The sequence below is a fragment of the Episyrphus balteatus genome, chromosome 2, assembly GCF_945859705.1.
Source record: "Episyrphus balteatus chromosome 2, idEpiBalt1.1, whole genome shotgun sequence".
NCBI classification, from domain to species: Eukaryota; Metazoa; Arthropoda; class Insecta; order Diptera; family Syrphidae; genus Episyrphus; species Episyrphus balteatus.
In genome coordinates this window covers 19,685,106-19,702,800 of record NC_079135.1, presented here as the reverse complement: position 1 = coordinate 19,702,800, position 17,695 = coordinate 19,685,106, and the positions used below count along the sequence as shown (strand labels likewise).

General features: G+C 28.3%; 1 protein-coding gene across 3 annotated transcripts in view; it reads right to left on the bottom strand.

Annotated features, from left to right (window-relative positions):
• LOC129910590 (heparan sulfate 2-O-sulfotransferase pipe) overlaps positions 1-16,426 on the bottom strand; it is a 113,037-nt gene extending 96,611 nt beyond the window's left edge. Inside the window, exon 1 of one of the 3 annotated variants that reach the window (XM_055988023.1) lies at positions 15,967-16,426. In XM_055988023.1, coding sequence (XP_055843998.1) covers positions 15,967-16,058 — 92 coding nt within the window. In that variant the 5' untranslated portion in view covers positions 16,059-16,426. The remainder of the gene's footprint in view (positions 1-15,966) is intronic. The other 2 variants (XM_055988022.1, XM_055988021.1) reach the window with 2 other exon arrangements.
• Positions 16,427-17,695: the final 1,269 nt, after the last annotated feature.

Here is a 17,695-nt window from a genome sequence, read left to right as displayed (position 1 = left end):
AAGCTACCACTTTTTCTATCTCTCTCAGAATTCTCCTACTTCCCCTTTTGCTCAAATTTCTGTGTGGTTGCTATGATATGTTTGTTGCCAGTGTCAACCAGTATGAAACTCCATGCCAAAGATTAGAGATTCACCAGCGTCTCATTTTATATAGGTACTGTCTGTGAGAGAGTTTCCAAAAATGAAATTTTGTTGAACGGGAAAGCTGGCGCATATCGTCTTCTTCTATTTTTATATAAATTTTAAGACGTACAGTGGACCAAAAAAAGACAAAATATAAAATTTTGCAGCAAAATGTTGAAGAGAGGTCCGAAAAAGTTCTTGTCTGAAAATTTTGGCACAACACTTCACGAATGTGGAATTATTGCCCGGCATTTAAAAGTCAACTTTAAAACTTTTATCTCTCCGTTTTCTTAGATTTTCTTATAAGTTACGTATGAAGAATATACACTCTAAATCAGAGTTAAACTAAAGTTAAGACATAGTTTTATCAAAGTTAAATCATACTATTTTCTTATCTTTCTTATAAAGTTGCATTCTAATTTACGTATCAAGAAAAAAAAAAAACACTAAATCAGAGTTGAACCGGAGTTAAGACAAAGTCATATCAGAGTTAAATCAAAGAAATATGAATATTTTCATATAAAAACGCATTATAAGTTACGTATCAAGAATATTAACTCTAAATCAGAGTTAAACCAGAGTAAAGACAGAGTCATATCAGAATAAAATGAGAGTCAAATCAGAGTATTTTCTTATCCTTTTATATGAAACCGCGTTATATGTCACCTATCAAGACTAATACACTTAATCAAAGTTGAACCGAAGTTAAGACAGAGTTAAATCAGGGTATTTCTTATCTTTTCTTATAAAGTCGTATTTTAAGTTACCTATCAAGAAGGTACACTCTAAATCTGAGTTGAACCGGAGTTAAGATAGAGTTATATCAGAGTCAAACCGGAGTTAATTAAGAGTTATATCCGAGTTAAATAAGAGTATTTTCTTATCTTTTGTTATAAATAAGCATAGCACTAAATTATCACGAATAACACACTAACACAGAGTAGAATCACAGAATATACACTCTAAATCAGAGTTAAACCGGAGTTCAGACAGATTAATTTCAGCGTTAAATCAGAACCAAATCAGAGTATTTTCTTATCTTTATTTCATTAGCTCGCTTGCATATCCAGAATAACACAGTAAATCAGAGTTGAACCGGAGTTATGATAGAGTCATATCAGAGTTAATTAAGAGCCAGATAAGAGTATTAGTTTATCTTTTCTTATAAAGTCGCATTATAACTTACGTATCAAAAATAACTATAAACCAGAGTTAAAACAGAGTTACATCAGAGTTAAAACAGGGTCTAAATTGATTTTTTTCTAGTTTTTGTTTAATATTCGTTCATTTGGCCCCACAGTGTAATATTGCGTACGGCATTTTTCCGCCATCATTATACTTTTGATAAAAGTTCTAAATGAAAAGAGAGTGTATTTGATGTTTGAGTTTCTAAAGTATCAACTCCACGCTTCCAATTCCTCTAAAACCTGAATCAAAAATGGTAAGAGTGATGATGCGCGATAACGGTCAGACGACCGAAACCGACGACGACTAAAATCGGATAGCTTGGTTTACTAACTCCAGGCTTGTCGCACACAAAGTTGCACAACAATTCTTTAATTATTAGTTTTCGTGCCATGCATGCTGAAGGCGTTTATTTATCAGTTCAGTGAGTAAAAAGTTTGTTGTTGTTGTTGTTGTCAAAGATAAATTACAACGACACAAAAGAGAGGGGGTTTTTCAATAAAATCTTTGTAAAACTCTCCTCCATTTCGTCTTTTTGTGTGTGTTTACACGCTTTTAATTAGCCAAAGAAAATAAGCAGGTAACTCTTGAAGTTGAACCGAAGTAAATTGCTTCTTTGTTAAATTTTTGTTTTATTATTTTTGTTAGAGGAAAAAGAGCTATGTATAAGGTTAAGGACTTAAAATATATTTTTGAGAATATTTTTCATTTGAAATTTGTTTTTAGAATACTTATGAGGTATAAAAGTGAAGTAAGCAAAATTTTAAAAAGAAAAAAAAAAAATATGAAAAATTATGTTGGCAAGGACTTGAAAAATATTTTTTTAGAAATAACGTAAAGAGCCAATTATACTACTTTAAAAAAGTCTGAGAAGATTTCAAGGACATGGATTTAACAAAAATAAATTTTATCCTTAACCTTGTTTAAAAAGAATTATTTATTTTAATTGGAATCTGTTGGTATAAATATTATAATTGATTATATTTCTGTTAATCTTTGATTCATAATATTTTTTTTATCAATTTTTTTTTAAGATGTATTGATGTTTGCGATATAAGATGAATTTTAAAATTTTCACTTCAGGTTTACAAAAAAAAAAAACACCAAGTTGTGTTAATTAAACTTGTTAGCTTTAATTATGAATAAAACGAAAAGAGTTCTGCGAAATTTTACATAAATTGTAACAAAAAATCCATGGATTTTCAGAAAATGAGAAAAAAAAGTTACGTATACGCCACCATATACCATACTAAAACATCCAATTGTCTAGTTGGTTCATGGCAGACATTAATATCATGACAATGACAATAAATTACACGATAAACTAGAAACTGATTTAATTTGAGGATTTTGACGTGATAACGTCTTATAAATCGATGAACCATGGCAGCCACCACAAAAAAGTGACGCCATTTTCTCCTGTTCCACTCTCGCAGCAAAAATTTCAATTAAAAATTAAAAATAAACTATTAGAGATACAAAAATCTTCTATAGCTAATTTGAAAGATAATAACCTAAAGTTAAATACATTTGAAGGATTTTACAAAATTCCATCTTTTAATAGGGTAAATAGGGGTAAAACAAAATTTCAAAAAATTGGCTATTTTCTAAACGCGACAATGTAAAGAGTTGAATTTTTTTTTATCAAAGATAAATTTATAGTATACGATTGACAATGGCATTAAAAAAATTTTTAAAAATTTCAAAACCAAGCTATTAATGGTTTTCTAAAACTAAAACATGAGGTAGACCTTTGACAAAGTAGTGATTATAGATAGGGAAATTTTTTTTGACAATTTGAAAAACGTCATTCGAAAGATAATAAAAAAATTTAATAAAAAAAATACGGATTTTTTTTGGAGTCTCTGCGTTTCGAAATATGAATTTTTGAAAAGCACCTACTTTTTTGTAGCATTCATGTGCAGTCTATGACTGTGCGCATACATATGCAAAAAATTGGTATTTCAAAATGGTTTTTGGCCGAATAACGTCAAAAAACAATTTTTTTGTCCCATGTTTTTTGACCTTTTTTAACCGTTTTTATTTTTATCTTTTTTTCTTCAATAGATAATTAAATGAAATTTATATTGTAGATAGATAATAGACAGCACTATATCAATTAATTTTGTAGTCATAATTTTCAGATAACGTTAAAATAAAGTTTTATTATTCAACAGGTTCTATCTTTTGATCTAAAACAAATACAAATTTGATTTAAATTTATTGAGCATCCTGATTATGTTACCTTTCATTTGGTATATCACACATAACTGTACATTCACTACAAGCTACACAATGTTAAATTAAAAAACTTGCGGGAAGTACCATAATCTCAGTTTGGAATTTCGACATGGTTGGGTTTAAAAAATTCTAACTTTTTTTCTAGGCATCGCAGAAATAAGATTGAAACGTCATATGAAAGGTGAAATTATAAGCTTTTACATGATATAAAATTTTTTATGAGTTGTCTAAAAAAAATTGATTCAATAGCGTGAGAACATAAAATTATATGTTGTTTTTTTTGCTTTTTTGATGAAAATTGATCGAGTTCATGCCTAATAGACATGATCGATATATATTTTTTGAGCTGAAGCAATAAGCTTTCTGGTGGTATAAAATTTATTATAGGTTGTTATATCAAAAAAATGAATTTTTGGATGATGGAAATGATTTTTTCACTTTTTTCATAAGAAATTATTGTTTTTTAATAAATTATTTTAATACTTTTTGCACATTGTAAAAATTTAAAAATGGTTTTATTATTTAAAAGAAATATTTGGCTTTTTAATGGTATAATTTTTTTTGTAAGCTTTTAAAATAAAAAAATTTATATAATGAGAAAAGAAAAAAGGTAATTTTTTTAATTATTTTAACTTGATTTTAAAGATGTTTTATAACGGCAAATCACTTTAAACTAACTATGTTCTACTTTGTTCGTCTTCAACGCAAAATCATTCCGAGAAATAGTTTAATCAACGTGGTTTTTGTTGATTTTAAGTTGATTTTGCCCTCTTTGATAATAAAGGAGAACATACAGAAAAAGGTTTATTTTTATTTCGATTTTATTACTTAACTTATTACTATTATTATATTGTATAATTATTTTGCCTAGTACCGTTTTGGTATTTTTTTTTTTTATAAAATTGTTAGGAAGCAACAAATTATGACATGGACCTGATTATCTTTTTTTTGAACTGAAGCTTCTTTTAATTTTTTTTTTGGTGATCATCTTTCGTGTTCTGAAAATCAAACAAATTAAACTTAATTCTTTTCTTTTCACTTATCGATAAAGTTTTGATTTTTTTCTCTTCCGGGATCTGGTAGTCCAAAATCTGGGTCATGCATGTTTGTGTGTTTTCTAAGATTGCTTATAATACTCGATATGGCAATATACCATTCGTTACTCCAAATTTGGTCATATTTGTTCGGAGAGAAATTGCCCATCAAGATTTGAGAGGTGTGTTCCACATATAGTTTGCACATTTATATTTTTTGTATCATCTATTACCTACACAAGTTAAAAAAAAACTAAAACGATAACTAGCTTGCTAATGATCTTATAAATCAGTTTCTGTTATTAAAGTCAAACAACCAAATTTTATTTAATTTTTTTTTTTGTATCTTCTATACTCGAGGTGCTAATTATATTAAATGATGATGCTTTCACTTTTTTTGTGTGAACAATTTGTATCATCTAACTGCAACCTATATGGCGGCGGCACAGTTCCGTTAACATGTTTTCTGTGTGGTTCTTTATAAAGTTAACCAAGCATCTGGAGCAGAAAGAAAATTAAATGTGTACAACAATTGGATAGCATGTTCTTGAAGTTGAAACAAAACAAAATCTTTGAGCCAACTTAATAAAAAATTAAATTAATTATCTTCAAAAGCAATAAGAAAAAAAAACTTTGTTTTATAATCACAAGTTTTGTTTTTGATGGCTAATTCCAGAAGAAAAAAAGTCTGAAGACTTGCAATCAAATTGAGGTGTAAAATTTATGAAGCATACTAAAGACTATAGCTTGATTTTTGTATACAAATTCACAACTTGGCCTAAGGTTTCATGACGGATTGTATAAAAAAAAAAATCTATTGTGTTAGCCGATACTCTTTGTGCTTCATTCAAATTAAAAAATTCACATGCATATTGTTGACAAATTAATGCAGATTCATTTGTTTTTTTTTTTTTTTCTTTCTTGTGGTGATTAATTAAATGGGCTTGGTAAGCTAATTGTTTGGAATGGAAAAAAATATCTTTAGTGATAAATTAAAGTGTTAATTAGCTTTAAATTATGATATTAATCCAATTTAACTCTTTTTTTCCTTTGATTTGAGTTTTTGTTTCAATTTGTGTTATGAGAGAGTGAACTTTTTATTGTTTCACATTCATGTTGTGAATTAAATAATTTTGTTTGTTTGTTTTTTTTTGTAGTATTTTTGTTTTTCCACGTTTGTTCATACAACAAATTAATTTTTGAAAAATTAAATTGTATTTTTCTAATTAATATTGTTTGCTACATTGCTGCTGTAGTGTCAATAAAAATATTTACTTGCAACTGTTTTTTTTTTTTTTTTTTGATAAATTTCTTGTGGATTTATAATAACCAAAAGGGGCAGGCATGTAGTTAGGCATTTTAACTATCGGCATCAAAATTAATTTATTTGCAATTTTGTTTTTATTTTTCCAAAGCATCATTCAACAATAAAAAGTTGAATGTGGTGATAAGTTTAATTATTTATTTTTAATACAGCTGCATTTTATTGCCATTAAGTAGTTTAATATTAACCCTCGAAAGATATAATTAACACAATAATTTTATTTATACATATTTCTGTATGTATTTGTACAACTGTAGTATTTTTATATGGAAACAAAAATTCCAAATGTGTTTTACATTTTAAAATTTAATCATTTGGAACTTTAAAAACTATTTTAAAATATTTGGTGTTTTGGCATCTAGACTTAAACAAAAATAAATAAAATGCACGACTTGATCATACATACTTGCTCTTATGGTAAGATTAAAAAATTAAATTATGATTTTTTATTTTGGTGACAAAATTTTGCACGATTTAAAAATAAATATAATTTTGCAAGTTAAAATTAGAAAAAAGTTTGCCATTCTGAAAAGCATATTGTTCTTAATATAAAATAAAATTGCAACCAAACTGATCGATCTATTTTCAAAGTATTGATTTTTCAAAAAAACAAAATTGTTGTATCTGCTGTCAAAGTAAATTCTGTTAAGAATAATAAAGTTTTTATGTAAAGTTTTTTTTCAAAAAAAAAAAAAAAATGTGAAAACTAACTAAAATGGTTTTGGATTCCAAACGAAGTGTGCAATAGAATTTGTTTGTATAAAAATATAAAATCCAATCGTTACATCGATTTTTTTCAAATAGGTGTTTATAAATAACCGTTTTCACAAAAATAAAAAAAGTCGAATGCCACTAAAAAAAAAAATATTAATCGACAAATAAAAACAAAGGGATCGGGTCAAAATTCGGCTTCAAAATTTTGCTTTTTTAACGAAAATTCTGTTTTTCAAAATTCTGCTTTTTTCTATTCTGCTTTTTAAAATTCTGCTTTTCGAAATTCTGCTAGCATTATACTTGAACAAAAAAGTTCTGCTAATTCTGTTTTTTTCTTTAAAGCTGACTAAAGAAAAATACACCTCATTAATGTAATTCAACATTGGTGCTTTACTAAATTTTTTTGTTTAAGTGTCACAAATATTTTTTAAAATGCATAGACTGACTTCCTTTCAAATAAAATCTATAACTTATTGGAACCGATGTTGTTTGATACAAAATATTCCTTTTCTTTTTCAAATTTTTGAATATTCATCTTTATTTGATAAATTAAAAAATTTTGAATTATTTTCGGAAATGTTTAGCATTTAAAACCTTTTCTTAATATTTTCAAATGTATTCATTTATAAAACAAAAATTAATATGCATTCAAAGTACATAATTTTTCAAGAAGATGATTTTACAGAATTTTGCAAAAAATTAAAAAAGGGTTTGGAAAATGTTAAAAAGCGCGCGCTTTTTAACAATTTTGAAAAACAGAATTTTGAAAAGCAGAATTTTGAAAGTAGAATTTTGTAAAGCAGAATTTTGAAAGCAGAATTTTGACAAAAGAATTTTGACCCTGGCAGAATTTTGACCCCAACCCAAAAACAAACTTTCGAAATAATCATTTATCAAAAGTAAATTTTGAATTCAAAATGATTTATTTGAAGAATATTACATAACTGTTATGAAATTGTTTTCTTACAAAAAAACTTCTATCAAATCGGTAAAGTCGTAATGAGAAAGTCAGAAATCAACAAAAGGTTTTATGTGGGCACCGTTTATAACAGTTTCAAAAATATTTATTTTATTAAAAAAAAAATCTATATCAGTAGAACCTAATTTATTCAGGTTCCATTGTATTTAAAGTCGCCATTAAAAATGTCCAAACGCATACAAATTTTAAAATTTCCCGTTTCAAATGAGGACTTTAAATTAAATGGAGTGTGAATAAATTGACAGTTCTTTTTTTAAATATTTTTTGAAAATAATTTTTGAAAAAAAAAAAAAATTAATAAAAACTGTATATATGTATGATACACCGCAAATCAAAATTTAATAATTAATGTCCAATTTTCAAATATATGATTTTTTAATAAAAAATCTAATATTTTGGTTTTAATTATTTTTTCAGATTTTTATTTTCATTTATTAAATATAAATGGTTTTTTTATAAAAAAAATTCGGTCACGGAGAAAAAAGACCACCTAAAAACAAGCGGATTCCATGTTAAATTAAGGCGATTTCTGCGTGGTTTTTTGCCAAGATGACATGACGTTGGAAATTTGTATGATAAACTGCAACCTGCTATAATTTTCTTCTCAGTGTAAATATCTTTACCTTTGAATACAGAATAAGCATTTTAAAAAAAAAATAAATATAATGTACTCACTATGCAGTAATAACTAAAAATTTTGCAATTAGGTACTTTTAAACCCAAACAGATCCAACAACACACCAGTTTTAAACCAAATCTCCCCTATGGCCAATATGGTAACTCCTCTCTAACAAAAACAATACGAACTCTATATCGTCTATATCGAACTCTATATCGTCTCTCTAACCTGAACAACCAAACAGAATTAGAGAGATAGTTTCTTTTGTTCAATGAAGTGTCTTTTGCAGCTCGCATAGTTAATCGAAGAACTTACGAGTATATTTCTATAAGAGCTGATCTAATTGGAAACCGAAATCTTCTGGTGAATTGGATTTTCATTTTTCAGGGAGGGCTTTGGATAGTCATAGACACTTTTATTTGAAAAAAAAAAAAAAAAAAAAATCACTAAAAAAATTCCCATAGGACGCGCCACAGAATTGCAAGTACCTACCTTTTACATATAATTGAAAACCTGACTCAAAAGAAGAACGAGATGATAATGGTTTATCCACCGCATGAATAATAATATGGATTACAAAGCTCAGAGAAGAGGTATAGTTAGATAGTTGTTATAGCCATTATAGCCTATATCTATCTAAACTATACTCTCATAGAAGCAAAAGGCATAGGTAACTTATGGATCGCTGAAGGCTTGAGAGTCGTCATCGTCACAAACAATTTTTAGTGGAGATTCTCTCAGGGACTTTGTGCGGAGATTGTTGTGCAAGTGGTCAGGCTTTGATCTAGTTTTCTTGTTTAATAGGTTTATGTATTAATTGGTTAGCGTGCGATGTGTGTTTTTGCTTTCAGCTGCTACCTACTCTATACGTTGCGTATAAGTTCTTTAGTTTGTTATTTTTGTTTTCTGTTTTTAATGGAGGCACATAAATGGACGACAACAACCATTACGACCACGACGATGATGATGGAGCTGATTTGTGAGAGATATTGCTATTTTTTGCGGCATGTTTTCGATGCAATTTTGAGGCTGATGACTAGCTTGGGGTTATATTATGCATTCAGTGCAATTTCAATTGATATGTAGTAGCTCTCTCAAGCTCCTATTGCTGGACTATAGCCATTCAAGCCTTAGCCAAAGTCATGTTTAACAGGGTGGAATCCAGCTTGAAAAATGATTTCGTAATTTTTGTAAGTAATTTGAAAGAAAATGTTTGGACTTTTTCATTGGACAACACTTGTTATGGTGTTGTTGCGGTTGTTGTTCAAAAACTTGACCGTAAATATACTTGCATAGAAGTGGTATTGAGTCTATAATTATAATTTGATTTTTTTTTCTTTGCTTCTGGTTACTTATTTGTAGTGGCTATCTATGTACCACCTAATTCCAAATCCGAGATATACGAAGGACTATGCAATTGCTTGGATAGCATTTCAGAGAAAACTGAATCAAATGATGAAATTATAGTAATTGGAGACTTTAACTTAGGAAGTTTACATTGGTCTTGGATAGATGAATTCCAAGAGCTACTTCCTGTCAATGCTTCGACTGCAAACGAATTCAGCATAATGGATAATATGGCATCATTAGGTTTAAAACAATTGAATGGAGTCAGCAATCAATTTAATAAAATTCTGGACCTTGTTTACTTTTCTGGATGTTTAACATCGGACAGCTATGTTGAACTTTGTGGCTCAAAACTTATTGAAGAGGACCGACACCACCCCGCATTATCAATTTCCCTGAGCTTGAGTGTTTATAATCTACCTAGTAATTGTAATGATAAATTAGAATTTAACTTTAAAGAATGTAATTTCAATCAACTTTTTAACTTACTTGATAGTATAAATTGGAATACCATATTTTTAAACTCAAACTTAGACGACATGACTATAAAATTTTATAATGTTTTATTTGATTGTTTTATCGAAGCTATTCCTTTACGAAAAATAAGAGAAAAACAAACTAATCCGCCATGGTTCGATAAGCATGTAAAAACTTTAAAAAACAAGAGAAACAAAGCCTGGGTAAAGTTTAGTAAGTCTAGGACTGATGAAGATTACAATGTATATTTGGAGCATAAAAATGAATTTGAAAACTACACTAATTTTATCTATTCAGAATTTATTGCAAAAACTCAAAGTGAACTTAAATCAAGTCCAAAAAATTTCTGGAAATATGTTGATACTAAAAGAAAATTCGACGGTTATCCATTAAATATGAGCTATGAAAATGCAAACAGTCATATTCCAGAAGTTATATCTAAAATGTTTGCCAACTATTTTAAAAGTGCCTTCGCCGATACTTTGTCGTCTGATGCAACAGATAATTATTCTTCAACGGAAGAGTATTCTCATCTGGCGTTTATTAATTTTTCAATCTCTGAAGACTCAATCATAAATAAAATATTAAAACTAGAAGATAATATAAGTCCTGGTCCAGATGGCTTACCTGCTTTTATGTTAAAAAAATGTTCATCTTATTTGTCTTACCCATTATATCTCTTGTTCAATGAATCCTTAAAGTGTTCAAAATTTCCTACTCTATGGAAATATGCTTACCTCAGACCGGTTCATAAAAAGGGCCCTAAGAATTTGGTCACTAATTATCGTCCCATAGCCAAATTGTCCGTTATTCCAAAACTTTTTGAATCCTTAGTATGTGACACTCTTTCCTTTAATTGTTCCTCTGTTTTATGTGAAAATCAACATGGATTTGTGAAGAAAAAATCGACGATAACAAACTTACTAGAGTTTACAACATTTTGCATTGATGCTTTTGAGAAAAAGCAACAAGTTGATTGCATATTTACTGATTTCAGTAAGGCATTCGACAAACTAAGCCATGAAGTACTTTTGAAAAAGCTAACAAGAATTGGACTAAATGAGAACTTTCTTTCATGGATATCTTCATACCTTGTAGACAGGTATTACTGCGTACTGTTTAAAAATGACTGTTCTGAGAACTTTAGAGTAAATTCTGGTGTACCTCAAGGAAGTCACCTAGGCCCATTGCTCTTTGTGTTATTTATAAATGACCTTCCTTCTGTTTTCCAAAACTCAAAAACTTTATTTTATGCTGACGACGTGAAAATATTTCGAACAATAAATTCCTTATCCGATTGTAAGCTCTTGCAAGAAGATTTAAAAAGATTTTGGGAATGGTGTTGCACAAATCGCCTTATATTAAATATTGACAAGTGCTTTACACGAAAGCAAAATTTAATTGCTTATAACTATGAGATAAATTCGTCGCAATTATGTAAATTATCAAATTTTTCTGACCTAGGAATCAATTTAGATCCGAAACTAACTTTTACTGATCACTATAACCACATTATTAAAAGAGCCAATGTAACACTTGGCTTCATCAAAAGATTTGCGCGGGAGTTCGAGGATCCATATGTTTTGAAGGTTCTATATATTTCATTTGTAAGGCCAATTCTTGAATACGGATGTATAGTGTGGGCACCTTACTATATGATTCATATAAACAGAATTGAAAGTGTTCAGAGAAGGTTCATGAGATTTTCGTTGCGTTTTCTTTCATGGTCCGATAGAATTGTCCTACCTCCATACTCGGATAGACTTAAACTTATTAATTTACCATCACTTTCAGTTCACAGAGAGTATTTGCAATTATGTTTTATAATTGGGATAATAAGAGGCTCAATATCTTCTTCAGTGTTGGATCGACTGAATTTTAATGTTGGGCGTGCTGGTTTAAGAAATAGGTTACCAATTTGTGTAGTTTTTAGTAGATCTAACTATGGCGTCAATAGCTCTATGAATCAACTAATTAATATTTTTAACAAAAACTTTCATATAATCGATTCTATTAATGATAATGTTAAATCCCATAAATTTAAAAATAGCTTCTTTAATCAATTTAATTAATTTACCAGAATGTTGTTTTTTCTGTTGTTATTTATATTAGTTTATTTAGTTTCAATGTTAATATATGTATATTTTATTGTGATTAATTGACAATTATTACTCTTATATTGAGTTTAAGTTAAATGATTCCATTGTTAGTATTTAAGCTTATTTCTAATGTTAGCATTTAACATATTAAATAAATAAATTTTCATGTTTTTAACTATTTTATGAATTAGTTACGAATTTATAACTTTTACTATCTTCTATTACCGTGAGTGTTTAGTTTTTTTTTTTTTTTAAATTAAATGTGGAAGAAGGAATTTTAATAATTAATTGAATGCGTGTATTGGAACTATTTAAACAATATTTTGTAAAGTATGTGTATTGTATAGGTACCTACAAAGGTACCAAATGGTCAAGACATGTTTCTATGGCGTGTTGTTAATTTGTTACGTAAAAAGCCTTTTTAAAATTTATGAAACGATTGAGTTGAAAACATCTCATTCAACAATTAAAATTCTTTCAGAAAGAGCTAAAGGGTCTATCCCTTTTATAAGAATTTTGCTGAATATTTTTCATATTGTCTGTAATTTTGTTTGGTAGGAAACTTATGGGTTTGGTAATAGTTTTTGAAATACACATGAGTGAAATGATATAAAAAAAAATCTCTTGAAAACTGGAAAAAGTCACTCTTTGAATGTATTCAATATTTCTTAAATGGGCTTTTGGAGAAAACATTTTAATTATGACCCAAAGCTTATTTTTTCGATTTGCCTAAACTTGGAAAAAAATTTTACAGGCGACTATGACAATAACTCAACTTTGCTGACCTCTATCTTTTCTGGTTGTCACTTTATGACCTAAGACATGAAATGTTTCAAATTTTCCGATGACATTTTTTTATTGGAAGCCTTCACTGAGGGAAAAGCCACCATAAAACAACGTAAAATCAATGAAAACCACATTGATTAAACTATTATTCGGAATGATTTTGCGTTAAAGATGAACATTTTAAAATCAACATAAAAAAAGGTTAATTTTTGATGGTTTCGTATTTTAAAGTCACATAAATCAACATAAATCTTTGAAACAAAGACGTTTCAACTTCAATTTATTTTTTCCCTCAGTGTTATCACTTACATTAAGAGGAAAATATTTTCTTTTCCACATACCACAAAAATTAAAAAATGTTAGTACCTACATCGTTTGTGGTTAAAATTTTATATACGAACATTTAAAATTTTTTGTAAGAACTCAAATTTATTTTAAATTTACTTTTTTACTTTCGATGTAAGGCCAAATTAAGGCCCAGTTATGGTTTTTTAAAACATACTAAAATTTTTTTGTAAATTCAATTTTTTGAAAATGGATCAATAAAATTGTCTTCAAATTTTGTTATTTTCAATGGCATACCAATATATTTTTTGAATCATTTTTGGAAATTTGTATATAAAATTTTTTTTATATAAAAAAGTTTTTTTTTGATACTTAAAAACCAAATTGCAAACTTGGTTTTGTGGTATAAAATTAAATTAAAAAACAAAGCTTTAAAACTCTTAGCATAAGGTCAAATACGTGCGACCAAGTAGTTAACTTTTTTTAACTTAAATTGATTAAAGAACCAACGCTTATTAGAGGTCAAAGTTTTGAAATTTTTTTTGGCAGAAAATAAAATTAACAAAAATAATTTAATTTTGAAAAAAAAAACTTACGAAAATGTACTTTTTTATATTTCAATACTTAAGCTTTAATTTTATTTAAAAGCAAAATAATAATTTCAAATTTTTTTCGGATTTTTTTTTCGAAAAAATGATCCAAATTTCAAATAAAAAAGTTAGGAAATTTTTTTTAGTTTTGAAAATTTCAATATTTCATTTTTACTTGAGATATAGGTACCTACTATAATTCAATATAAGTTCAAGTGACCTCAACTCCAAAAATTTATAAAGCGTTTATATAGTGTCGGTAAACATCGACCAAAATAAGGCGTCTTAGTAAGGGTACGACAGATCTAACTGATGAGCCCACTGTCGTACCTGAGCGAAACACTTTATAAATTTTTGGAGTTGAGGTCACTTGAACTTATATTGAATTATATTCAATCACTCCACTTAAAATAAAAATAATTTTAATAATTTTTTATTATTTTTGATATGTTTCTTCGTTATTATAGGTACTATACTATATCAAGTTATGCATTCGTACAAAACAAAAAAAGTTGAGATAACATTTTTCCATGACATTACGATGGTAGACAATGCCAAAAAAGTGGGTCCCGGAAGTCCGTCAGTCTGTCTGTCTGTATAAGGAGCTACAGCCTAAACGGATGGACCGATTAATGTCAAACTTGGTATGTAGCGTTATTTGGCGACTCTACAGAGGGAATTATTTTTTTTGGACCAAAAATAACGGTACTTGTCATATACCGATTTTAGTAAAATTGAAATATCTCGAAAACTGCTCTAACGAATTTGTTTAAAAAATTCAAATGTTAGTTTTAAGCTAAGGTCTATCTTTCAATAGAAAATTTTTTTTTGGAAAATCATTATTAACGGTACCTGCCATAGAACCGTTTTTTTTTTTCAAATCCGATTATCTCCGAAACTGCTTATTCGATTTCAATGAAACTTTTTGTGAAGAAGCATTTATATAATTTAAATATAAATTTCCAAAAAAATTAATTTTTGGATTAAAAAAATTTTTTTTTTTTGAAAAATCAAATTTTCGAAAATGGGACGTTGAATTTTTTTTGAAATTTTGTTTGATTAGCGATTTCTACAAAATGGCATACCAATTTTATTTTAAAACTTTTTTTCCAAAAAATTATTTATAATTTTTTTTTTTTTTCTAAAAATGCATGTTATATATCGATTTTGGAGGTCAATTTAATTTCAGATTTTATTTTTTTTTTTTTTAAACGAATTTTATTTATTTTTTCCAAATTTCTATATAAAAAGTCTTAAAAATTTAAGCAACTTTAACTCTAAGAGCAAGTTCGTGCGACCCAGTCGTGCATTTTATTTTTATTAAAATAGTTAGATAAAAAAGATGGTCTAGAAAAACTTTGCTTTTATTGCTGAAAAATAGTGTCAAAAAAAAAATTAGATTTTGGGATCGATTTTTCAGTAAATTCTAGTCAAGAGTGTTTTCTAATGGAACTTTTGCTTGTTTATTTTTCTGTTAGCAGAATAAATTCTTATTTTGTCCTAAAATTGTCACATCAACAACAGACTAGTTTAACTAAATATGTTCCAAATTTTTTGTTTGAAAAATGGGAAAAAATACAGAAATGCACATTTCGTTTCAAATTAATTTAATCTTATTTGAAAAATAAGAACGTACATTATCACAAAACTTTGTTTTTTAAATAAAATAAAAAACAAAAAAAATAGTTTTCGGTATCTTTTCAATATTATTGTACTAATGTAAGAAAAAATGTTGTAGACTTTTAATTATTTATCTTAAACTTTTTATACACAATTTTTTTCGATAAGAGGTCTAATTTTTAAAGAAATCGTTACATCCCCATTTTAAAACCGCCTCCTTTTTCTTATACCTACTTTATTTTTTAGTAAAACAAAAATTTGTTTGTGTAGTGCAATGTCAGACTTTAGAAACTTTCATTATTACGTTTTGCCTCATATCAGTTCCTGCTTTCAAGGATCTTATCATATTCTTTCAAAAAATTTTATTAATTTTTATTCATGCTCCTTTTCGTTTACCTTTCCCCTATTTAATCAAACTTGTTATGGTACCGCAATTTTATTTAAGTGACCCATATAAATCACACAAGAAATTGAATTCAAATCAACTTTGTACTCATAGAGTCATCTCATAATAAATTAAGTCTTGCAAACACACTCTCTTACCTTTTTGGATAAGGTATCCGTCTATAACGAAATGCGTTCTCAACATCACGAATTTTCATCTTCATACAATTCTTGTCAACTATAACACTCATATCAAAATTCACTGCACCACTCGTCAGCAGCACTCGATTGACACAAATCTAAATTTGATTGACAATCACGGATTAGGCCCGAATCAAAAATTCAATAGAACCGACCAAAGAAAAAAAAAATAATAAAGATACAAAAGTATCTATCAATCTATTAAACGTTTTTCGCGATTTGATTGATGCTCAAGGTAGAAGTTACTACCAATTTTTATACTTGGTTTAGTTATTGTACGTCTTAAGCGATTGAGTATCGCGAACCAACTGATTGTTTCGAATAGAGTTTGACCGCCTTTTGGAGCTACTCCGCAGCGGCTTCAACAGCTTCGGCTTTAACTTCGGCTTCTCTGATGGCTTTGAAAATCTGACTCCGGTCGAAATGGCTCTTTACCTAGTGCTTTACAATTTTTTTTTTTTTTAACAATACGGATGACAAGGTAGCAAGAAAACAGCCGCTTACGAACGTCAGACAGACGTTGTTGGGGCCACGGTATAGATACAATAGTCAGTACAAGAACTACAAAAAACAACAATAAGGCTTGCAGAAAAGTGAACGAACTTAATATTTATTCGTGGCGCACCACCTGGTTAGATGTGTGTTTCGTCTTTCGTCGAAGCTGGCTAAGAGAAGAAAGGTAGTAAAAGAAATAGCCTTACCGGCACATAGAGCATCTCGGCGGCTTCGCCACTTAGTTCGGCCTGGAAGAAATGAAGAACTATACGATGCCGGTTTTGGTTGAAAAAAATGGTGCAGACTTTTTTTTTTTGAAAAAGTATAAATTAAAGCCAAAAGCGTAGGATCGTTCGTATCGGTGGTATAATGTTGGTGATGATGGTGAAATGTGAAATTGCGCTACAAAAGAACCCCACATTCAAACCAGGTTTGATTCGAACACGGAAGATACTTATCTTTTTGAATCTTGTGTGTGTCGTCGTCGTTTGGTTTTTTTGCTTTAAGCCTGAAGTGCCAAATTTGCTATAAGATTAGCATCAGTCTTGAAAGCTTTTTGATTTGGAAGTAACTATTATAACGGGTAAAAGGGAAATTGTTTTGTATGCCGTTTTTGTTTTGTTTATTTTATTAAGAGAAAACCAATTGAGATTTGATTGTACACAAAATTGTATAATAATTCATTTTTGGTCTACATTTGAGTTTTTTTTCTTATTTTTTTTTTTAAAGTTTTTCTTGTGAGTTTTTGTTTGTTTTTAAGTTGGAATAACGATTACGAGTCTATTATCCAATAGATACATTTTTGCTGCATTAGTGCATGAAGCGGATAGAAGAGCTTATAAATGGTACCTAGCTCATTTTAATGAGAGGTGGGCTGCTTTATTGAACCGTTACAAATAGGTTTATATTCAATTGACGAAAAAGATATAAAACCTGTTCGATGATATTGTTTGAAGGTTTGTTATGGGCAAGGTCGTAAAAAAGAATTAACGGGAAAATTAGAAAATCGAATTAGAGATTCAAAAAAAAAGTTTGATCTTTTTTTAGGTAAATAGGTGCTATAAATACCTTTTTCTTTTTTTTATTTAAAAGTACATTAAATTTAAAATTTCTTATCAACAAATGAAAATTTTAGCTTCTTGTGAGCTCAAAAAAAAAAAAGTTTGCATTTTTACCATAAATTTCCCAGAAA